At 34.5% G+C, this 25,000-nt stretch overlaps 1 protein-coding gene across 2 annotated transcripts; it reads left to right on the forward strand.

The window, feature by feature from the left end:
- The first annotated feature begins 1,259 nt into the window (after nt 1–1,259).
- LOC131931329 (DBH-like monooxygenase protein 1) lies at nt 1,260–20,121 on the forward strand. Of its 2 annotated transcripts, XM_059288085.1 has the most exons (16): nt 1,260–1,350; nt 2,018–2,121; nt 4,633–4,708; nt 5,248–5,361; nt 5,639–5,730; nt 5,864–6,010; nt 7,419–7,604; nt 8,328–8,411; nt 9,296–9,472; nt 10,150–10,252; nt 12,039–12,205; nt 12,766–12,948; nt 13,660–13,719; nt 14,438–14,520; nt 19,181–19,340; nt 19,875–20,121. In XM_059288085.1, exons 3-16 carry the CDS (start codon nt 4,633–4,635, stop codon nt 19,944–19,946), a joined length of 1,704 nt encoding a protein of 567 aa, XP_059144068.1. In that variant the 5' UTR covers nt 1,260–1,350; nt 2,018–2,121; the 3' UTR covers nt 19,947–20,121. The 2 variants fall into 2 exon arrangements, with proteins under 2 accessions (XP_059144068.1, XP_059144069.1); XM_059288086.1 differs by lacking the exons at nt 1,260–1,350; nt 2,018–2,121 and adding an exon at nt 4,155–4,173.
- Nucleotides 20,122–25,000: the final 4,879 nt, after the last annotated feature.

A 25,000-nucleotide genomic window follows, 5' to 3' on the forward strand; every position in this document is an offset into this window, starting at 1 on the left:
GACAGTACCAACGCTGACACTGAAAATATTTCTTTAAAACACTATAAGTAGCTCGTTAAGGACCATAACCCCCCCTTCCTCCCCCCCCCCCCCACGTTTAAAATCGTTTCAAACTAAATTATCTGCCCCTAATAGCCGTCACTAAACCCAACTCCACGAAGGTAAACATAGCGTGAACCACAGCTCACTAAGATCATGTAGGGGTGGGGATGTTAGGGAGCGCGCTTGCAGCTTGTTTTCTAACGGCTCGAAGAAGAGAATTATATATATAGATAATATATATTATTATATATTGTGTGCACACTGGATGTGCTTGAGTGTGTGTATATGTGTGTTGTAGATAGTGCATGATTTGTTCAGTACGTATTGTTTGTGTGTGTGTGTGTGTGTGTATTTGTAGACTTTAATAATATTTGCAGCTTAGGTTTAGAGTGGATTTTATTTTCTACTTTAACTTGCACAATTTTTACTATTACTATTAGCATATTTTATCAATAACTTTGTATTATAAAATGTTTTTTATAATAATTTTATACATTCCATTCTATTGACCTAAAAAAAGCTTAGCAAAATGCTGACACATATTACAGTTTTTTACTTTCTCGTATGCGAGGTATAGAGAAATGTATTGTAATCGTGCAAAAAAAAAAAAGAGATTTTTGCAACTTAGTTTTGCAATCGTAACCGTATGTTTGTGTGTGTGTGTATGGTATGTGTATGTGTATGTGTGTCTGTGAACACGATAACTTGAGTACCATACAGCTGGGTTGATGAAATTTCATAGACAAGTATTACATCATATTTGTAGTCACGTATCAGCTTTCCAGTGATTTCCGGTAACCGGAAGTGAATTTTATTCTACTTTCAGTTTTTCAAAAGCCTATACCTTGAGTGCTGTTTCAGATAGCTAAAAGAAATTTCACAATTAAGTAAAAGATCTAATTCTCGGCCTTTTGTCAAATTTTGAGTAATTTCCGTTGACCGGAAGTAGTAATTTACGATATTTCTGATTTCTATAAAAACAAAAAACGCATGTGAATTTATAAAGTGCTAATAATATTCCGCACCATTATACACATTTTGCTTGGTGTTCACATGGTGCGCAATTCTTTTTTCTACTCTATTCTACTCTATTTTAAAAAGTTTAAGTAATTAAAAATGGATTAACAATAATGTCAATATCCCGAGTGGCCATCCCACGTAGTTAGACAACACAATGATGGGGTGCAAAGAGTTTAAGTGTAACAGGTGGCTGTGAATAACGGTCAGTGTAGTGTTTATGTTCACAGGTTCACTGGTTTACATAAGGCTTCATTACATCTTATGTATGCCCCAGTAGCTAATATCAAAGTAAGTTACATTATGCTTTTCTATGGTTTCCTGGTTTACGCAATGCTAATCGTTTTATAACTTTTCAGTATGACATTTGTAGATTTCAAAGGACGATTAAAGCGCGCCGGATTATTTTAAAATATTTTAGTCAACACCAGTGTTGAGGGGTGAGAGTTCATGTACTGTGAATAACAACTGATTATTCTCCAACATACATAGAAAAGCAGAATCTTTTCTAAAGTGTCACATGTTTAAAGAAGTATAGCACAGCAAACATCATCACAGCACAGTATAGCACAGCACTAAGATACATACAAAAGAAGCATATCCCGTTTTCAGTGTTCAGCTCAGGGGCGGAATTGAAATATTCGATGAAGGAAGTAGTGTTTTTTAACTTTATACAGAGTGTAGAGGAAGTATTGTAATCGTGCACACAAATCGCATGACATTTTTACAGTTTTCACCGTTTTACTTCTCCATACTACATCAGGACTTATTTCAATCGGTCAAAAATCCAGATGTATCAAAATTTGGCCGTTTTCCGCGTAACAGAGTCGGAAAAATTGGACTTTGCAATTCTGTTGGTGTGTGTGTGTGTGTATTTATATCTGTGAACACGATAACTTGAGTACCGTTTCATATATAAGTATTATATCAAATTAGTAGTTCTGTATATACTTTTCAGCAATTTCTTTCTGGATCTGTTTCTGTGGCCTTTCTCCACACAAGAACAGTCTGGAAGAAAGTATTTGATGGTGGAGTTCGGAGAATCTTCTCAAGTAAACCGAAGTAAATTCCCATACACATACATATATACTAAGGCACCTAATTCCCAATTACAATTAATAATAGTCATAGGGCCATAGAGCCATAAAGCCATTGAGCCATTGAACCATAGAGCCATGAAGCCATAGAGAGCCATACAGCCATACAGCCATAGAGAGCTATACAGCCATACATCCATGATTCATTCTATAAAGAATATATACATTAAAATATGGTTTTCCTAGAATAAAGATGCGTTATTTTAATCGTTTAAAAGCTGTAAGATACTTTGCTAATTTAAAAAAAAAGAAACGTTTCATGAAATCGGTCGCCTTAAGGAACATATTTGACAAAAGAGCAGGACATTACCCCCCCCCCCCCCCCACCCGTGAGGTGCCCCAAGACATACCCCCTCGACTTTAACCTCGGAGAAATTACCCTCTTGTCAATTACCCCCCCCCCCCCCCAATCCCGCTTACTAGTAAAATAATCCCGGTAATTTAAAATAGAGGCAATACGGATAGCTTAAGCATACGTTAGGGCTGGGCTAGAGTTAGGGCTATGTTTAGGGTTAGGGTTAGAATTAGATATAGTTTTAGAGTTAGGGTTAGCAAAGGGGTTGAAGTAAGGGTCAGGGTTCTTGACCGTGAGCGAGGAGCTAATATTCCCAATGAGCAATTGACAAGGGGGAAATTGTCAAGGGGGCATTTGTCCAGGTAATGGCTCCGGGGGATAATGTCGGTGGGGAATATCCGTTGAGGGGGGTTATTGATGGGAGAGTTAAGTCCTGGGCTAATGTCACATAGCTTTGTGCTGACATACGGTGTACATTTAAAAGTATCCAATAGTGCATGTTTGTGTAAAGCCATGAAGAAAACAGAAATCGATTCCATTCATGCGTGTCTAATATAGTGGATGCCCTTACTTTACATACATCAACGTCATATAACTAACACACATCAATGTCATATTATAACCAGCAGACAGCAATGTCATAATATACCTTACATACAACAACATCATATAACTTACACTCATCAATATCATACAACAAACACAGCAATGGCATATATTTAAATGTACAATTAAATCATATAACTAGCAAGCAACACCATCATATAAGTTAGTTCAAATTAATTAAACAACGATGTTTCTAAGATAAGAAAAATTGTAAACCTTAGAAGCATCCAATCCAAGTTTTGAATACATCATTTTTCTGATGCGGGGGGGGGGGGGGTGTAAGGTGGGGTTACCTTTACAACCTGTAAGTATGGGGCTGAGATCACAGACTATGTGGGTGACATGGAAGTTTTAAACCCACGTTTGTTTGTTAGGGTCTGAGGTTTTTGTTAGATATTTTTTATTGCACTTTTTTTTCATTTTAAGTGTATTGACCAGTGGTCAAATCACATACATCAGGGCTATTTAAATAATACACATATGCATGTTTATACAAGAAGGCTAACATAACAACAACGTTTTTATCAACTGGCTTCTTCTCTATGTGATGTTAACTACTGATGTGTTATTTACGTAAACAAGTTGTTATCAGTGTGACAATGACTCGGTTTGACTCAAGTTCTTCGACGATCTTTGAACTATCAGTACTAAAGTCTGACCAGTAACATTTCACAATTCGTGTGTTGTTCATACAGGCTAACGGCCTTTGCCCTACTACTAACTAAAGTCTGACCACTAACATTTCACAATTCGTGTGTTGTTCATACAGGCTAACGGCCTTTGCCCTACTACTAACTAAAGTCTTACCAGTAACATTTCACAATTTCTTGTGCTGTATTCACCCTATTAGTAACTAAAGCTTGACCAGTGCATACCTTGGTAGCACATCCATGATCCCTATCATAACACTTGCTTTGTCACGACCCCTATTACCCCTGCTGTTTGCCCGGTACCCCCACAGATAAGTGACCCCAAGGTTAACACCACCCTATAAAACACGTACCAGACTTAACCTACTTTGTCAATTTTAATTTGACGTCCTTATCAAAAACAGTTTTGGGCTTCAGAAAGAAAATAATTTGTATCTTTAAAAAATCGATTCTATAGAGAGTTGAAGTAAGTTTATGGCTCTTACTTTTTAATTATTTGTAGAGATAATGTATGCGTTTTAAATGTAAATTATTTTGCATTAGTAATGTTACATTACTTAAACAGCCACAAGACATAACGTAACAAGTAGGACCTTAAGGCAAAATTATGTTCAATAATATTTTGGTGTCTTAAGTTTAGTTGTTCTTAAAACTGTTGTCCATCTCAGCCGGGATTGTATTTTAATAATCTTTTAGTTTAGTTGTTCTTAAAACTGTTTATGAGCTACATTAAACCAAGCGTAGTGCTTGCCTTTTTCTTACAATCATCATTAACACATTGAATGCAACTTACAATAATGTAGCGCAATCTTAATTAGCTAAATGAATTATCGCACTGTAGTTGTATTTAGTACAATACTGCCTTATCTTGTTACAGATGTTTTATACTGTTTTGTTACAGATGTTTTATACTGTTTTGTTACAGATGTTTTATACTGTAGTTGTCCTCTCTATTATTCTGGGTCACGTGACTGAGACATGCTCGTTGCCTGTCAATAATGGTATACTTATTTCTAAGTCTCATATAATATTTTTTTTTGTATTAACTATATTAACTAGCCTAAGTAACGCTTTAAGAAGAATTGTTCTTATTCAGCACCAAAAGAAAAGCAGGCTGAAATCGGAGTCAACTGCCTATATGGCGCATAATAATAGACACGTATACTTAATTGTGTTGGAGGAAATCTCTTCCGGGAATCTCTCCCAACTCTAAAAATTAAGAACACAGAAGAAGCACCACCAGCTGTTTACTCGGATTAATTGTGGAATTCATTTCACTGTCCCCACCATGTCGGTAGACATCTAGCTATCCCATTCCATCAGCACCTAACATGCTCAAAACATATGGCAACACAAAAGGCTTAATTACAAACATTTCAGCTCATACAGAGTAGTCAATTAATTATTTAATTAAATCATTTAGTATTTTAGACGTACTTGTTAGAGTCACATAACCAATGAAGGGGGAGGGGGGATTTATCTTTTACTTAGGCTAAATACGGTATCAAATGTTACACTAGTACTCACCATTTACTAACAGAATACCTGGATGCTGGGAACTTGACCTATCATGAGACTCTGGACGAGAACTATCAGCTCTACTGGAACTTTAATAGTTCTCACATCATCTTCAAGACTGTCGTCAAGACTAACGGTAAATTTATTGGTGAAAGGTGGGACTAATATACGGGACAGGTTAAAATATCAGGCAACTTTTATTGTTAATTTTTGCCTACAATGTTATAAAGTCAATAAAGAGCACGAATCTGTGCATAGCTTGGGTTAAAGAAGAAATTTCTTTTTGTTGACCCTTAAAACAAAATTCAGAATGATCAATAAAATTGCATTGAAATATATGTTGCTTCATTAAAACAAAGCTACCTTTAATAAAGTAACTTAATTGGCACAGTGTTGTATTTTTTTCCCTGCAGGATTTATCGGATTTGGTATATCTCCAAACGGTGGGATGTCTAACGCAGACGTGGTCATAGGATGGGTCAAGGACGGAGTTCCACATTTCGCGGTAACTTATCGTTTATTCAGTTTGTAATAATTAACATGTATAATATGAATAATGTGTTTACCTTGTAAAAATCGTGCGGTAATAATAGGTGTATACATGTTAGACCTTGACCTTGAAAGTTGTGTGTTCACAGGACCGCCACGCCCAGGGTCACGTGATGCCAGCTGTAGACACCCAGCAGGACTGGCACCTGGTTGAGGCTGTGGAGGTGGGAGAGACCACGAGCCTGGTCTTCATACGGGAGCTTAACACGTGCGACCCTCAGGATCTTCCTATCACGGTAAGTACAGGTGTGACAACGTGATCTACCTGTAAGTACAGGATCTACCTGTCAAGGTAAGTACAGGTGTGACAACGTGATGTACCTGTCACGGTAAGTACAGGATCTATCTGTCACGGTAAGTTTAGGTGTGACAACGTGATCTACCCGTCCAGCAAGTACAGGTGTGACAACGTGATCTATCTGTCACGGTAAGTACAGGATCTATCTGTCACGGTAAGTTTAGGTGTGACAACGTGATCTACCTGTCACGGTAAGTAAAGGATCTATCTGTCACGGTAAGTTTAGGTGTGACAACGTTATCTACCTGTCACGGTAAGTAAAGGATCTATCTGTCAAGGTAAGTACAGGATCTATCTGTCACGGTAAGTGTAGGTGTGACAACGTGATCTACCTGTCACGGTAAGTATAGGTGTGGCAACGTGATCTACCTGTCACCGTAAGTACAGGTATGAAAACGTGATCTGCCTTGTGACGGTAAGTTCACGTATGACTACGAGATTTGCTTTGTCACGGAAAATACATGAGTGGCATCATAATATATTTGCCTTGGACAATGCAGGCATTTTGTTCTCGATTGCAATGTGCTGGTTGTTATTACCTCAGTGGTGCCAAGTTAAGGTTTTATTATTTTTACCTCCACACCTTCCCTTAAAAATATTGACCTGTCACCATATTTCACCCTCACACCTTACCTGTCACCATATTTGACCTCCACACCTGACCTGTCACCATATTCGCCCCCCCCCCCCCACCTTACCTATCACTATTAATTTTTTTGTTAGTTAACTTGATCTTCCACCTAGTTTGTTAAACACATTTTAATGGGTTTTGAAATTTAATATAATTCCAAGGCCTCTATCGACACACTCGTATTATCAACATATTTAGAAATTGATAATTTTGACTACTGATAAGGTAAAGCGGGACATTTATTTGTCAATTAGCAATCTAAGCGGGATTCACATTGTTGACCTTTTTTTTTAAATTTGTTGGTTATCTCCCTGTCCTTACACATGGGTTATCTAACCTTCTTTGTTAATTTTATTATTTTAAAAATGAAAATCTCGATCAAAAAATTACGATAGTGCTACAATCATCCAAGTCACTCTAACAAACTAAATTTAATTAACATAGGCTTTACATTATAAGAGCTTACTCTCAATTGCTTGTGTAAAAGTGTTTTTCAGATTTAGATCTAATTATCAGACCAACAATTGCCTTATTGTACAGGAGAGTTAAGAACAAATATAAGATAACAACTGCTTGGAACTATGATTTAAAAAATTGTTTCTTAAAATTCATAGAATGATTGTATTTAAAAAAAATCATTTCTCCAACTCATAAATGTCATTTGGAGGAAACACAAATGTGTTGTTGACACGCTGTTAAAATGTGACCGTTGCAGAACAGCACCACTCGAATCATCTTCAGCTACCACCCCAGCGACCCAGCAGGCGACGACAGCATCCAGTACCACGGCTCCCACCGACGTGGCACCAAGTCAGTTCTGCTCCTGACTCCCCCAGCCAGCGTCAAAGACAGGGACCCTCTGCCCGATGACGTCATCAGCTTTGAGTTTCTTAACCACAATGTAAGCGGTGTGTTCAGGTCGGTCAGTAGATCTAGCCGGGTACCACGATGGTGGGACGATGTCCTGCATCGGGTGATGGGGAAGGCAAGTCTGGTGAGAAACCACGGAGGGAAGCGACCTAAGTGCACCGTTCAACCCGACATCTTCGAGCTGCCCACAGCTCGCACTAACTGCCAGTTAGTCGGAGTACGGTGCGTGGAGGCCGGCCTGGCTAATGGCAGCACCACTCCTGAGCCGGTGATCCGTGTTATTTGAGTAGGTGAAGTAGAGTTTGCGTGACCTCGGCGTGTGAAACAATAGTGTCGCCAGATGTATGCCCAGCCTCTTTTACTTTCCCTTACGTGAGTCTTCAGAACTGTCCGGACTCTGTGACGTCATGCGGGCTCGGAATCAGGGCTGAAATTTTTAGACGTGTGACCTTTATGTGGTCACATAAGGCCGGCAGTAACCGGCTTCTAGTGTAAATTTACTGAGTGTGTGGGTGGTATAAGACCGGCACTAACCGGCTCCTGGTGTAAATTTACTGAATGTGTGGGTGGTATAAGGCCGGCACTAACCGGCTTCTAGTGTAAATTTACTGAGTGCGTGGGTGGTATAAGGCCGGCACTAACCGGCTCCTGCTGTACATTTACTAAGTGTGTGGTTGGCACACGTATGAGGGTGGGGGAGGGGGGCTCTCGATGACTGACAGCTGATGTGTGACTACAATTTTGTCACCTCCAGGTATCGGTACCTGCCAGAGACACCTACTACCACTGTGTGGCGTGGAAGCTGCCTAAACTCACAGAGAAACATCACCTGATCAGGGTACGTCTAAACCTTTTGGTCATTTTAAACTGTCGTTACACATTAGTTTCGTCTATTCTAATGTCTATCCTTATATTGTCAGCATGCTCACTCCTCCTTCCGGATATGAGGAATAAAATCCCATAATCCACTTTTTATATTTTGAACTGTCTGTTTAAATGAGAGGGGGAGGGGGAGTAAACTTAGAATTTGTAATATATTTTAAAGACAAACTTTCGTATATTTATGGCCGAATATTTTGTTATACAAGTTAAGCTCCTGGGCTAAGCGTTAAATTATGTCGAAGAATTCTGCGACTTACTCCCGTCATTTTGGTGAATTATAAAGGCGTAGCATTATTCCTTGCCTTCATGTAGGCTATATATAACGTCTTTGAATAAAAGGAAATGTCAAACTTTATATCTCGTTCTTGGATAAAAGAAAATGTTAAGCTTTATAATTACATTATATCTTTGGAGACCGGGTAAGATTAAACTATATATAACGTATTTAAATAAAAGGAAATGTTAAGCTATATATTACGACTTTGGATAAAAGGAAATGTTAAACGCTTCTAGTTTTGAATAGTTGTATAAATGTATTAAAATATAGTTAATACTACAGCAACAAAGTATTTCTTTTACTTGGAACTTAAATTAGCTGCGTCCGCTAGTTCAAATTACTTTTAATGTGACATCTGAACTCACCAGGATTTAAAATACCTTAAGGTGTGAAATCTGAACTCATTACGAATATAAAATACTTTAAGGGTGACACCTAAAATAAACCCACCAGGAATTAAAATGCCTTACGGGTGACACCAAAAATAAACTCACCGGGAATTAAAATACCTTAAGGGTGACACCTAAAATAAAATTCACCAGATTTAAATTTGTGTTTTCTAGTACGAGCCGGTGATCCAGCAGGGCCACGAGAAGCTGCTCCATCACATGATCCTCTACTACTGCTCCTCCGGCTTCGATGACACGCACGTCGGCTCGTCCTACGACTGCTACCAACAGCCCCCGCCCGCATTCACTTCCTGTGAGCACATCTTCATGGCTTGGGCAATCGGCGGCAAGGTACAGTCTCACTACTAAAGTTATTTGTTTCGCTATATTTCCGGATGTCTCACTACCAAAATTATTTTTTCGCTATATTTCCGGATGTCTCACTACCAAAAATATTTTTTCGCTATATTTCCGGAGGTCTCACTTCCGAAGTTATTAGTTTCGCTATATTTCTGGATGTCTCACTACCAACGTTATTTGTTTCGCTATGTTTCCAGATGTTTCACTACCAAAGTTATTAGTTTCGCTATATTTCCGGGTGTCTCACTACCAAACTTATTTGTTTCGCTATATTTCCGGATGTCTCACAACCAAAATTATTTGTTTTGCTGTATTTCCGGATACTTCACCAAGAAATTATCCGTTTCGTTATATTTTCGCATGTCTTACTACCAATAGTATTTTTTCGCTATATTTGCGGATGTCTCACTACCAAAATTATTTGATTCGCTATATTTCCTGTTGTCTCACTACCTAGTCTCACTCTGTGGAAGCTAGTTAAAGTCTCTCTATCTATTCTTTTGTTTCACTCTCGTTGTAACGTTTATCCTCTTAACAACGAATCAATACAGCGTGAATTTCTACTTTCGTTACTATCAAACACTCTGTTAAAACACGTTTAAAACATTACAAAAACATATCAACACTAAACCAGTGGTAAGAAAAGGAATTCGTTCAACCATTTGCAGGCGTTTGACTACCCTAACCATCTCGGACATTCCCTGGGAACTCCACAAGATCCTGGCTACTTCAGGATGGAAACCCACTACAACAATCCAGACTTAAGAGACGGTGATTACTATAAGCTTTTATTTAGTTCGCAACGTCGGTTTGTTTATGGGTTTGTAGTAAATCTTGCAATTCAATTTCGACCTACTTTTAATGCAGCGATTTCGTTCAAACTTACCAGATACTTCTCCACTTCGATGACAATACAAGTATATCTATTTTCTTTTAATTTAATTATTTTTTTAATTAGTCAATAAAAATTAATTTAACGGTGATAACAGGGGGTGATAACAAAGTTAAATCACTCAATATATTACTATATTCAATAATAGAAGGGGAGATAACTAGCTAGACGCTATCATCCGACCAGTCTGCCAAGCTGTGGTTCACGCCGAAATTTTTTATGAAAGAAGGCAAAATCATTTTTTTTTTAATTTAAGTGCATTTAAAATTGTGTAGCTTTAAATTTGTTTTTTTTATTTGTTTTTTTTTTAAAAATAGATCAGCGACGTCTTATGCAATTAAATCAACATAATAATTCATTAAAACATATTTTAAAAGTTATATACATATTATGGTAATTTAATAATCAAAATAAGCATTTACTTTAATATTTAACACATTAAGAGACAGTGCAACGTTATTAAAGTTTGTAATCATGTAACGTTGAATATAAATGAGTTTTGATTTAGTTACTCCCCATCTCATAAATGACTCTAAAGCAAACATGGTAAGTCAAAATTACGCTGTACATTGCAAGTTTAAGGCAAAATAAAAATACTTTTTAAAAGTAAATCAAAAGCTCGCTAACTGGCAAAATAGAATTCCAAGTAGAATTCTCGCGAAAACAAGAATATTTCATACATTTTATACATTTTATACATTTTATACAATTAAATCAACATATCCATTCACTAAAACGTAATTTAAAAGTTATATACACACGAATATTTACAATTTTAATATTCAATAATAAATTTAACAGTCATTACATCAATATTTAACATTTAAGACAGTTCAATGTTATAAATGTTTATAATTCTTTAAATGTTGAGTATTAATGTGTTTTAGTTACTTCCCATGTCAAAAATGACATTTTCCAAGGGAGGGCAACATAAACTTCAATCTAAAATATTAAAAGAGAGATTAAATTTAGTACTTATCAGATTATTTATGTATTTAAATGTTAACTATACATTAAATTTTAAACTACAAATGATCTTTAGTACATTTTTTTTTATAATTAATGAAAACTGAATATAAAATTTCACTGTAGTTCAAATATAGAAGAATTAATTTTATTTGCAATACAATGTATAAATTTCGAAAGCATATCTTAAATGTTACTGCGCATTGATCGGCAAAGGGTTTCAGCTATGTTGAACACACTTTATATTATATAAGAATTATATCTAATTTGCAATTTTCTAAAATGTTTTGAGCGATATTTCGTAAACGGAAGTAGTACCTAATCTACTTCCGATCTCTGAAAAAAACAATTGCCCAACCATTTAAGTTAGGGAGAAAATCATTTCACACAAAAGTATACGATTTTATGCGCAGGCTCCTATCAACTTTTGAATACTTTCTGGTATTCGGAAGTGGTACTTTATTTTTATGGGAATACGATAACTGGTTCAGTTTAGACGACATTTCTTATATAAGTAAAAAAAAAAGCACTTTCAATTTTTGAGTAACTTCCGATATTCGGAAGTGGCAGTTTATTTCTGGTTTCTAAAAATATTAAAATACCAAATAACGTGAGTAGCTAGACGAAAATTCCTTTTAAACGCCAGATTCTGTGTTTAAATGAAGGCAGTAACGTAGCTGTCCATTTTTTCAATGCCAGATTTTGTGGACAATTCCGGCTTCCGGTTTTTCCTAACCAAACACCTGAGACAGTTTGACGTGGGGATACTAGAGAGCGGCCTGGCCGTGGACTACACCCAGATCATCCCGCCCTACGCGGACAGCTTCATATCACGTGGCTACTGTCAGTCGGACTGTCTTGGGCAGGTATTCACAGTTCATGTGTTGTCATTAGTTTTACCTGGTTAGGTCAGGTACTCACATTTCACAATCAGTTAATGTTTCGTTTAGAGATGACATTGTTGAATTTTACATTAATATTTATTAACTGTTTTTGTTATTGACGTTTCAAATACTATTAGGATGAAAGTACTCAAATCATGTACTCATCTATGTGAAAGAAATTAAAAAGCTTTAGTTTACTAACAACTTTCGCTGGTGACTTGGGTTGAAAAATGTTTAAATGTAAACTTACAAATTTGATTAGGATAATAGACTTTTTGTAGTCTATGTACTATGTAATCCTTTTATAAGTTACTAAACATGGCTCTTATATTGTAAAACTTGACATACAGACATTTGATTGATTGTAAAACTTGACATACAGACATTTGATTGATTGTAAAACTTGACAAACAGACATTTGATAGATTGTAAAACTTGACATACAGACATTTGATTGATTGTAAAACTTGACGTACAGACATTTGATTGATTGTAAAACTTGACATATAGACATTTGATTGATTGTAAAACTTGACATACAGGTTCTGGCTGATGACGACATCCATGTCTTCGCTTCCGGTCTGCACGCCCACCTGCTGGGCAACAAGGTGCGTGCACGTCACTTCCGGAAGGGCGTGGAACTCCCTCCCCTGTCAGAAGACAACACCTATGACTTCAACTATCAGGAGATGAGACTTTTCCCGCAAGAAGTTACCCTGAAAAACGTAAGTTAGACACAATTTTGTTAGTTTAAAATTAGCCGTTAGGAATAATTTTGGTTTCAAGGTTTTAATTGTTGTCAGTGTTTCTTCCAGATTTTTTTCTCCGGGGTCACTTAAAATTTTCGGGGGGAAGGTGGTAAAATTTCCGGGGGGTGGGGGGGGGGGGGGGGGTCGGACACTGTTAAAAGTATGTATTTTCTATATAAATCTCATTTTGCTCGGGGGACGGTAGACTCTCTTCGCGGTAAGAATGCCTGGAAGGATCACTGCTTGTTGTTATGCCACATGCCATTTGTTTAAAGAATATCGTCACCAATGTTGCTAAAACAATGTGGTGTGCTAAGGTTGCCAGTTTAATATCCCCCCACCCTCTCGTAACTCACTATGTATGCAGCATAAATCAGAAATATTATACAGACCTTAATTAATTTTGACAAGTAGGTCACTATTTATTTAACAGGAATCAGAAGATATATGGATAATATGGACATATATTAATTTAGACATGTAGGTCACAAGTTGTATAGCGGAAATCAGAAGATATTATATAAAGCTTACTCAATTAAGACAGGTAGTTCGCAACTTAAGTAACAGAAATCAGAATATATTATTTAAAGCTTACTCAATTAAGACAGGTAGTTCGTTACTTTGTGTAACAGAAATCAGAAGATGTTGTATAACCTTTACTTAGTTTAGATGTCGTTCATTTCTCAGGGAGATCATCTGATCGTGGAGTGTGACTACGATTCAAGAAGCAGACAAGCTCTGACGACGGTAGGTTCCCCAGTTGTTCTTGTGTGACGACACTTCCGGTCTGAAATCAAAACCCCTGTAATAACTGCCCCACTTGTGGGCGGACCTAACCTGGTCACCAATCAATCGACCTGTCAATCAAGTCCTACTGACCAACCCACTAACACCTCTAAAGCTACGTGGTTAGAACCAGTGATTCTTTCAGTGTTTTTTTTTCTCTGAGGGGGGGGGGGGGGGTGGGCACTTGATATTTTCCCCCGGGGGGAGGGGAGGCACAATATTTTCCTGTGGGGGTGGGGAAGACTGGTAAAAAATATATATTTTCTAAATAAATACCATTTCGTTCAGTGGGGGAGGGGAGGGGGGGAGTGTTAGACTTTCTTCGAAAAGATGCCTGGAAGAAACTAGTTAGAACGAATTTTTTTTTTAGAACGAATTGTATGCCACGTAATGAAAGCTTACATTTACAAGAATAAAAATTTTTGAATAAGTATACCTGTCGCTCATCATTGTAGAAATGTCGACACCTTAATTTATATGGAAATATAGTATAATCAGATTCTAGTTTTTTTTATTCTATTAAAGATTTCCGAATTTAAAGACATTCCTTTTTGTTTACAAATGGATAGATTAACTAACTGTGTGTATAAATTAAATCTAGATGTGTGTGTATTTTTTAAATATTGCTTGGTTTTCTTTCAAACGTGAATATAACTGGTTTTAACAACTCTAAATGAAGGGTGGTCTCCCTGCTACAAGCGAGATGTGCATCGTCTTCTTACTGTACTACCCTAGGACGTCGTTAAGTAGGTGTCTGACTAGGTAGGTATGACGTCATTAAGTAGGTGTCTGACTAGGTAGGTAGGACGTCGTTAAGTGAGTGTCTGACTAGGTAGGTAGGACGTCATTAGACAATTACTTGACCAGGTAGGTAGGACGTCGTTAAGTAGGTGTCTGACTAGGTAGGTAGGACGTCGTTAAGTGAGTGTCTGACTAGGTAGGTAGGACGTCGTTAAGTGAGTGTCTGACTAGGTAGGCAGGACGTCATTAAACAATTACTTGACCAGGTAGGTAGGACGTCATTAAGTAGGTGTCTGACTAGGTAGGTAGGACGTCGTTAAGTAAGTGTCTGACTAGGTAGGTAGGACGTCGTTAAGTGTCTGACTAGGTAGGTATGACGTCATTAAGTAGGTGTCTGACTAGGTAGGTAGGACGTCGTTAAGTGAGTGTCTGACTAGGTAGATAGGACGTCATTAACAATTACTTGACCAGGTAGGTAGGACGTCATTAAGTGTCTGACTAGGTAGGTAGGACGTCGTTAAGTGTCTGACTAGGTAGATAGGACGTCGTTAAGTGAGTGTCTGACTAGGTAGGTAGGACGTCATTAAACAATTACTTGACCAGGTAGGTAGGACGTCATTAAGTGTCTGACTAGGACGGTAGGACGTCGTTAAGTAGGTGTCTGACTAGGTAGGTAGGACGTCGTTAAGTGTCTGACTAGGTAGGTAGGACGTCGTTAAGTAGGTGTCTGACTAGGTAGGTAGGACGTCGTTAAGTAGGTGTCTGACTAGGTAGGTAGGACGTCGTTAAGTGAGTGTCTGACTAGGTAGGTAGGACGTCGTTAAGTGTCTGACTAGGTAGGTAGGACGTCGTTAAGTAGGTGTCTGACTAGGTAGGTAGGACGTCGTTAAGTGAGTGTCTGACTAGGTAGGTAGGACGTCGTTAAGTAGGTGTCTGACCAGGTAGGTAGGACGTCGTTATGTAGGTGTCTGACTAGGTAGGTAGGACGTCGTTAAGTGTCTGACCAGGTAGGTAGGACGTCGTTAAGTAGGTGTCTGACTAGGTAGGTAGGACGTCTTTAAACAATTACTTGACTAGGTAGGTAGGAGGTCGTTAAGTAGGTGTCTGACTAGGTAGGTAGGACGTCGTTAAGTGAGTGTCTGACTAGGTAGGTAGGACGTCGTTAAGTGTCTGACTAGGTAGGTAGGACGTCGTTAAGTGTCTGACCAGGTAGGTAGGACGTCGTTAAGTAGGTATCTGACTAGGTAGGTAGGACGTCGTAAAGTAGGTGTCTGACTAAGTAGGTAGGACGTCGTTAAGTAGGTGTCTGACTAGGTAGGTAGGACGTCGTTAAGTAGGTGTCTGACTAGGTAGGTAGGGCGTCGTTAAGTAGGTGTCTGACTAGGTAGGTAGGACGTTGTTAAGTAGGTGTCTGACTAGGTAGGTAGGACATCGTTAAGTAGGTGTCTGACTAGATAGGTAGGACGTCGTTAAGTAGGTGTCTGACTAGGTAGGTAGGACGTCGTTAAGTGTCTGACTAGGTAGGTAGGACGTCGTTAAGTGTCTGACTAGGTAGGTAGGACGTCGTTAAGTGTCTGACTAGGTAGGTAGGACGTCGTTAAGTGTCTGACTAGGTATGTAGGACGTCGTTAAGTGTCTGACTAGGTAGGTAGGACGTCGTTAAGCAGGTGTCTGACTAGGTAGGTAGGACGTCGTTAAGTAGGCGTCTGACTAAGTAGGTAGGACGTCGTTAAGTAGGTGTCTGACTAGGTAGGTAGGACGTCGTTAAGTGTCTGACCAGGTAGGTAGGACGTCGTTAAGTGTCTGACCAGGTAGGTAGGACGTCGTTAAGTAAGTGTCTGACTAGGTAGGTAGGACGTCGTTAAGTAGGTGTCTGACTAGGTAGGTAGGACGTCGTTAAGTGAGTGTCTGACTAGGTAGGTAGGACGTCGTTAAGTGTCTGACTAGGTAGGTAGGACGTCGTTAAGTGTCTGACTAGGTAGGTAGGACGTCGTTAAGTGAGTGTCTGACTAGGTAGGTAGGACGTCGTTAAGTGTCTGACTAGGTAGGTAGGACGTCGTTAAGTGTCTGACTAGGTAGGTAGGACGTCGTTAAGTGTCTGACTAGGTATGTAGGACGTCATTAAGTGAGCGTCTGACTAAGTAGGTAGGACGTCGTTAAGTGTCTGACTAGGTAGGTAGGACGTCGTTAAGTAGGTGTCTGACTAGATAGGTAGGACGTCGTTAAGTAGGTGTCTGACTAGGTAGGTAGGGCGTCGTTAAGTAGGTGTCTGACTAGGTAGGTAGGACGTCGTTAAGTAGGTGTCTGACTAGGTAGGTAGGACGTCGTTAAGTAGGCGTCTGACTAAGTAGGTAGGACGTCGTTAAGTAGGTGTCTGACTAGGTAGGTAGGACGTCGTTAAGTAGGCGTCTGACTAAGTAGGTAGGACGTCGTTAAGTAGGTGTCTGACCAGGTAGGTAGGACGTCGTTAAGTAGGTGTCTGACCAGGTAGGTAGGACGTCGTTAAGTGTCTGACTAGGTAGGTAGGGCGTCGTTAAGTGTCTGACTAGGTAGGTAGGACGTCGTTAAGTAGGCGTCTGACTAGGTAGGTAGGACGTCGTTAAGTGTCTGACTAGGTAGGTAGGACGTCGTTAAGTAGGTGTCTGACTAGATAGGTAGGACGTCGTTAAACAATTATTTGAATAGGTAGGTAGGACGTCATTAACCAAGTATTTGACTAGGTAGGTAGGACGTCATTAACCAAGTATTTGACTAGGTAGGTAGGACGTCATTAACCAAGTATTTGACTAGGTATGTAGGACGTCATTAACCAATTATTTGACCAGTTATGTAGTACGTCATTAAGCAAGTACTTGACCAGGTAGGTAGGACGTTATTAACCAAGTATTTGACTAGGTAGGTAGGACGTCATTAACCAAGTATTTGACTAGGTAGGTAGGACGTCATTAACCAAGTATTTGACTAGGTATGTAGGACGTCATTAACCAATTATTTGACCAGTTATGTAGTACGTCATTAAGCAAGTACTTGACCAGGTAGGTAGGACGTTATTAACCAAGTATTTGACTAGGTAGGTAGGAAGTCATTAACCAAGTATTTGACTAGGTAGGTAGGACGTCATTAACCAAGTATTTGACTAGGTAGGTAGGACGTCATTAACCAATTATTTGACCAGTTATGTAGTACGTCATTAAGCAAGTACTTGACCAGGTAGGTAGGACGTCATTAACCAAGTATTTGACTAGGTAGGTAGGACGTCATTAACCAAGTATTTGACTAGGTAGGTAGGACGTCATTAACCAAGTATTTGACTAGGAAGGTAGGACGTCATTAACCAAGTATTTGACTAGGCAGGTAGGACGTCATTAACCAAGTATTTGACTAGGTAGGTAGGACGTCATTAACCAAGTATTTGACTAGGTAGGTAGGAAGTCATTAACCAAGTATTTGACTAGGTAGGTAGGACGTCATTAACCAAGTATTTGACTAGGTAGGTAGGACGTCATTAACCAATTATTTGACCAGTTATGTAGTACGTCATTAAGCAAGTACTTGACCAGGTAGGTAGGACGTCATTAACCAAGTATTTGACTAGGTAGGTAGGACGTCATTAACCAAGTATTTGACTAGGTAGGTAGGACGTCATTAACCAAGTATTTGACTAGGAAGGCAGGACGTCATTAACCAAGTATTTGACTAGGCAGGTAGGACGTCATTAACCAAGTATTTGACTAGGTAGGTAGGACGTCATTAACCAAGTATTTGACTAGGTAGGTAAGACGTCATTAACCAAGTATTTGACTAGGTAGGTAGGACGTCATTAACCAAGTATTTGACCAGGTAGGTAGGACGTCATTAACCAAGTATTTGACTAGGTAGGTAGGACGTCATTAACCAAGTATTTGACTAGGTAGGTAGGACGTCATTAACCAATTATTTGACCAGTTATGTAGTACGTCATTAAGCAAGTACTTGACCAGGTAGGTAGGACGTCATTAACCAAGTATTTGACTAGGTAGGTAGGACGTCATTAACCAAGTATTTGACTAGGTAGGTAGGACGTCATTAACCAAGTATTTGACTAGGTAGGTAGGACGTCATTAACCAAGTATTTGACTAGGTAGGTAGGACGTCATTAACCAAGTATTTGACTAGGTAGGTAGGACGTCATTAATCAAGTATTTGACTAGGCAGGTAGGACGTCATTAACCAAGTATTTGACTAGGTAGGTAGGACGTCATTAACCAAGTATTTGACTAGGTAGGTAAGACGTCATTAACCAAGTATTTGACTAGGTAGGTAGGACGTCATTAACCAAGTATTTGACCAGGTAGGTAGGACGTCATTAACCAAGTATTTGACTAGGTAGGTAGGACGTCGTTACTTTAATGTTTGGCCATGTAGATTATAGATAGGGCGTCGTTAAGCAAGTGCTTGACTAGGTAGCTTATACTTCGTTAATATTGCTCTCAGACTTTTTAAATCAATTTTTTTTTCAGTCAGTTTATGATGTAAAGGATTTTGTTTATTTTGTTCTTCAATTTTTTTATATTCGTGTACGTCTGCGGTGCCCACACTTCAATATCAGCGGGATATCATTTCGCTTGATATTTTTATTTTCAGCACAATGTACAAAATATTAGATGACTATCATCATTTAGCTTGATATTTATCTTTTCAGCACAATGTACAAAATATCAGATGACCAGAGTCCACAAACAATGTTTGACCTGGCCCAGACTATGGACTGGACCAACCCTACAGTGAGAGCCAACTTTCAGCGGACGACAGATGAGGCAGACATCAGAAGCTACTGTTGGATGGACAACAACCCTTCTCTGGTAACACAAAAAAAAATTCCGGTGACCTCGTGTTGAGCGCTGTACAGTGCTGAATTTTCCGGTGACTTCGTGTCGTTGGCTGTACAGTGTCGAACACTGGCTACATTCAGAATTAGGACCCATGAACAACCCCCTGACTAAAATGCTTCTCGTTTCAAACATTTGTTATTAGAATGTGTTAAGAATTTCTGCACTCCTAAATCTAAATTAGAAATGGCCGGAAACAGCCGCAATAGCGGGTAGCGTGTTGTTGATAAACAATTAAAGTTTATCTTAGATCGTTGATAAAATAAAATATAATTTTTATATTAGTTTTTTAAAATATTCAAGCATGGCCAACCTGCCGCCATTTTAACATACTGGCAAGACTCCTTCGATTTAATCACATCAAGTATACATGTTTAAAGATTTTAAATTGATTTTTTCTCAAATTCGATATGATTAATGTTGAATATAGATACAGTGTAAGTTTAACTGTTGAACGATAATAGTGTGTTTCAGCGCTGTAATAACCAAAGAATCCATGTTTTGCAGTTTACCATCAAGGACAGCCCCAAGCCAAACATCACACAAGTCTTCCAGCCTCCACGTCAATGCCAGAACTAGCACCAGAGTTACAATAGCAGACGACACGAGGACCACGTCGGGTTTTTTGTAGTCTACCAGCCGACACAATCTAGGGACCTATGGGAATCTTGTTTCAGTGGAATATACATAGTCCTGTCAAGTTTGGTGGCGAAGATGGCAGATTAGTAGTGTTTCTTTTTAGGCATCTCTTCGGATGGGGGGGAAAGGGGGGGGGGGTTAAGAAATGTATTTTATTTTTATATAGAACATTTTTACGTTTATCAGTCTTCACCCACCCCTGGAAAAAATTAGTCTTACATCTTACATCACACGTTTAAGTAAGGAATCAGTGAGTAGGTGGCGTTGAAGAAAATCGAAACAAACAAAAAATGTTTATTTTCCCAACAGTTAATTTTTTTTTTACAATTTATTAAGGAAATTTGACTTTTTTTCATGATGGCTGTCTTAATGTATAGTTTACGTGTTTGTTTTTCACATTGTATGCATTGAATCAAACTATTAAAACAGTTGTTGGAAAACGCAAGTTTTTGTTTCGCGTGGATTGTTTAATTCCCCCGCCCCTTAACCAATTCCTATCAACTTACAATCAAGAAGAGTGGGGGGGGGGGGGGGTGAGGGCGGGTAAAAACACTTGGGGGGGGGGGGGGCGAAAAAAACTTGTAGGAAAAAATAAATTTATTTTCATCTGAAATATTGATTTAAACACAATCAAAGTTAAGAAAATAAAAGGCTGCCTAAATTTAAGACATACGAAACATATACCTTGCTTGTTACCATAAAATAGATGGGCGTCAGATAGTTTGTTTTATTACAAACCCTTAAAAACGCTTAATGGTGTCACCCCACCCCCCTCAAACTTTCTATTTGCATCCCCCTCAAGTTTTTCTCTATACATTTTGCTATTTTTTGCCTTGGTGTCACCCAACCCCCCTTAATGGTGTCACCCGGTGCGGTCCGCGCCCCCGCCCCCCCCCCCCCTTTCTACGCCTCTGAATAATAATAATAATAATAATAATAATTAAAATAATTCAAATAATTCAAATAATTCAAATAATTCAAATAATTCAAATAATTCAAATAATTCAAATAATTCAAATAATTCAAATAATTCAAATAATTCAAATAATTCAAATAATTCAAATAATTCAAATAATTCAAATAATTCAAACGAGCCGGCCCGCGGCATAACATACGCCGCTATTTAGTTGTTTCTAATTTTCAGTAATTCATAATTTGTGAATTCGACAGTACCAACGCTGACACTGAAAATATTTCTTTAAAACACTATAAGTAGCTCGTTAAGGACCGTAACCCCCCCCCCCCCCCCCTTCCCCCCCCCCCCCCCCTACGTTTAAAATCGTTGGCTCTGCTTGTAAACATTTAGAGTGAACACAGCTCACTAAAACCATGTAGGGGTGGGGAGGTAGGGAGCGCGTTTACAGCTTGTTTTCTAGGCGCGTTTGCAGCTTGTTTTCTAGCGGCTCCCAGAAGAGAATTATATATATAGATAATTAAAATAATTAAAATAATTAAAATAATTTAAATAATTTAAATAATTAAAATAACTAATATAATTAAAATAATTAAAATAATTAAAATAATTAAAATAATTAAAATAATTAAAATAATTAAAATAATTAAAATAATTAAAATAATTAAAATAATTAAAATAATTAAAATAATTAAAATAATTAAAATAATTAAAATAATTAAAATAATTAAAATAATTAAAATAATTAAAATAATTAAAATAATTAAAATAATTAAAATAATTAAAATAATTAAAATAATTAAAATAATTAAAATAATTAAAATAATTAAAATAATTAAAATAATTAAAATAATTAAAATAATTAAAATAATTAAAATAATTAAAATAATTAAAATAATTAAAATAACTAATATAATTAAAATAATTAAAATAATTAAAATAATTAAAATAATTAAAATAATTAAAATAATTAAAATAATTAAAATAATTAAAATAATTAAAATAATTAAAATAATTAAAATAATTAAAATAATTAAAATAATTAAAATAATTAAAATAATTAAAATAATTAAAATAATTAAAACACTTAAAATAATTAAAACACTTAAAATAATTAAAATAATTAAAATAATTAAAATAATTAAAATAATTAAAATAATTAAAATAATTAAAATAACTAATATAATTAAAATAATTAAAATAATTAAAATAATTAAAATAATTAAAATAATTCAAATAATTCAAATAATTCAAATAATTCAAATAATTCAAATAATTCAAATAATTCAAATAATTCAAATAATTCAAATAATTCAAATAATTCAAATAATTCAAATAATTAAAATAATTAAAATAATTAAAATAATTAAAATAATTAAAATAATTAAAATAATTAAAATAATTAAAATAATTAAAATAATTAAAATAATTAAAATAATTAAAATAATTAAAATAATTAAAATAATTAAAATAATTAAAATAATTAAAATAATTAAAATAATTAAAATAATTAAAATAATTAAAATAATTAAAATAATTAAAATAATTAAAATAATTAAAATAATTAAAATAATTAAAATAATTAAAATAATTAAAATAATTAAAATAATTAAAATAATTAAAATAATTAAAATAATTAAAATAATTAAAATAATTAAAATAATTAAAATAATTAAAATAATTAAAATAATTAAAATAATTAAAATAATTAAAATAATTAAAATAATTAAAATAATTAAAATAATTAAAATAATTAAAATAATTAAAATAATTAAAATAATTAAAATAATTAAAATAATTAAAATAATTAAAATAATTAAAATAATTAAAATAATTAAAATAATTAAAATAATTAAAATAATTAAAATAATTAAAATAATTAAAATAATTAAAATAAATAAAATAATTAAAATAATTAAAATAATTAAAATAATTAAAATAATTAAAATAATTAAAATAATTAAAATAATTAAAATAATTAAAATAATTAAAATAATTAAAATAATTAAAATAATTAAAATAATTAAAATAATTAAAATAATTAAAATAATTAAAATAATTAAAATAATTAAAATAATTAAAATAATTAAAATAATTAAAATAATTAAAATAATTAAAATAATTAAAATAATTAAAATATTTAAAATAATTAAAATAATTAAAATAATTAAAATAATAAAAATAATAAAAATAATTAATATAATTAAAATAATTAAAATAATTAAAATAATTAAAATAATTAAAATAATTAAAATAATTAAAATAATTAAAATAATTAAAATATTTAAAACACTTAAAATAATTAAAATAATTAAAATAATTAAAATAATTAAAATAATTAAAATAATTAAAATAATTTAAATAATTTAAATAATTAAAATAACTAATATAATTAAAATAATTAAAATAATTAAAATAATTAAAATAATTAAAATAATTAAAATAATTAAAATAATTAAAATAATTAAAATAATTAAGATAATTAAAATAATTAAAATAATTAAAATAATTAAAATAATTAAAATAATTAAAATAATTAAAATAAATAAAATAATTAAAATAATTAAAATAATTAAAACACTTAAAACACTTAAAATAATTAAAATAATTAAAATAATTAAAATAATTAAAATAATTAAAATAATTAAAATAATTAAAATAACTAATATAATTAAAATAATTAAAATAATTAAAATAATTAAAATAATTAAAATAATTAAAATAATTAAAATAATTAAAATAATTAAAATAATTAAAATAATTAAAATAATTAAAATAATTCAAATAATTCAAATAATTAAAATAATTAAAATAATTCAAATAATTCAAATAATTCAAATAATTCAAATAATTCAAATAATTCAAATAATTCAAATAATTAAAATAATTAAAATAATTAAAATAATTAAAATAATTAAAATAATTAAAATAATTAAAATAATTAAAATAATTAAAATAATTAAAATAATTAAAATAATTAAAATAATTAAAATAATTAAAATAATTAAAATAATTAAAATAATTAAAATAATTAAAATAATTCAAATAATTAAAATAATTAAAATAATTAAAATAATTAAAATAATTAAAATAATTAAAATAATTCAAATAATTAAAATAATTAAAATAATTCAAATAATTAAAATAATTAAAATAATTAAAATAATTAAAATAATTAAAATAATTAAAATAATTAAAATAATTAAAATAATTAAAATAATTAAAATAATTAAAATAATTAAAATAATTAAAATAATTAAAATAATTAAAATAATTAAAATAATTAAAATAATTAAAATAATTAAAATAATTAAAATAATTAAAATAATAATAATCATAGTAATAATAATGATAATAATAATAATGATAATAATAATAATGATAATAATAATAAGAATAATAATAATAATAATAATAATAATAGTAATAATAATAATAACAATAATAATAATAACGAGCCGACCCGCTGCGTATCATATAATTTGTGAATTCGACAGTACCAATGCTGCCACTGAAAATATTTGCTTAAAAACACTAAACCCCCCCCCCCCCCCCACGTGAAAGCAGCCTCCTCTTAGTTACCTCCTCTAAGCTTACAATCGTTTCAAACTAAATTATCTGCCCCTAATAGCCGTCACCAAACCCGTAAAATGTAAACAGCGTGACCACAGATCACCAGACAATGTGGGGGTGGGGTGGGGGTGGTAGTGATAGTGATAGAGAGAAAGAGAGGAAACTGCAAGGAGGCGCTAGCAGCTTGTTTTCTAACGGCTCCCAGAAGAGAATTATATATATAGATAATAATAATAATAACAGTGGCGTAGCGAGGTCGGGTGTCCACCCGGTGCGGCACTTAATGGTGTCACCCCCCCCCCCCCTTCCCGGGGACAAAACTTGCAAATTTACGATTTGCACCCCTCCCCCTCAAACTTTCTATTTGCATCCCCCTCAAGTTTTTCTCTATACATTTTGCTATTTTTTGCCTTGGTGTCACCCCCCCCCCTATATGGTGTCACCCGGTGCGGTCCGAGCCCCCCCCATCTCTCTACGCCTCTGAATAATAATAATAATTAATATAATT

This window comes from Physella acuta, unplaced genomic scaffold, assembly GCF_028476545.2.
Source record: "Physella acuta isolate Inbredline_101_S28 unplaced genomic scaffold, ASM2847654v3 ptg001944l, whole genome shotgun sequence".
Lineage (NCBI taxonomy): Eukaryota > Metazoa > Mollusca > Gastropoda > Physidae > Physella > Physella acuta.

Coding starts and splice junctions, on each gene's coding strand:
- LOC131931329 (XM_059288085.1), top strand. CDS start 4,633: ATGTTTTATACTGTAGTTGTCCTCTCTATTATTCTGGGTCACGTGACT. Junction 5,362..5,638: donor GACTGTCGTCAAGACTAACG/GTAAATTTATTG, acceptor TTTTCCCTGCAG/GATTTATCGGATTTGGTATA. Junction 9,473..10,149: donor CTTGGGCAATCGGCGGCAAG/GTACAGTCTCAC, acceptor AACCATTTGCAG/GCGTTTGACTACCCTAACCA.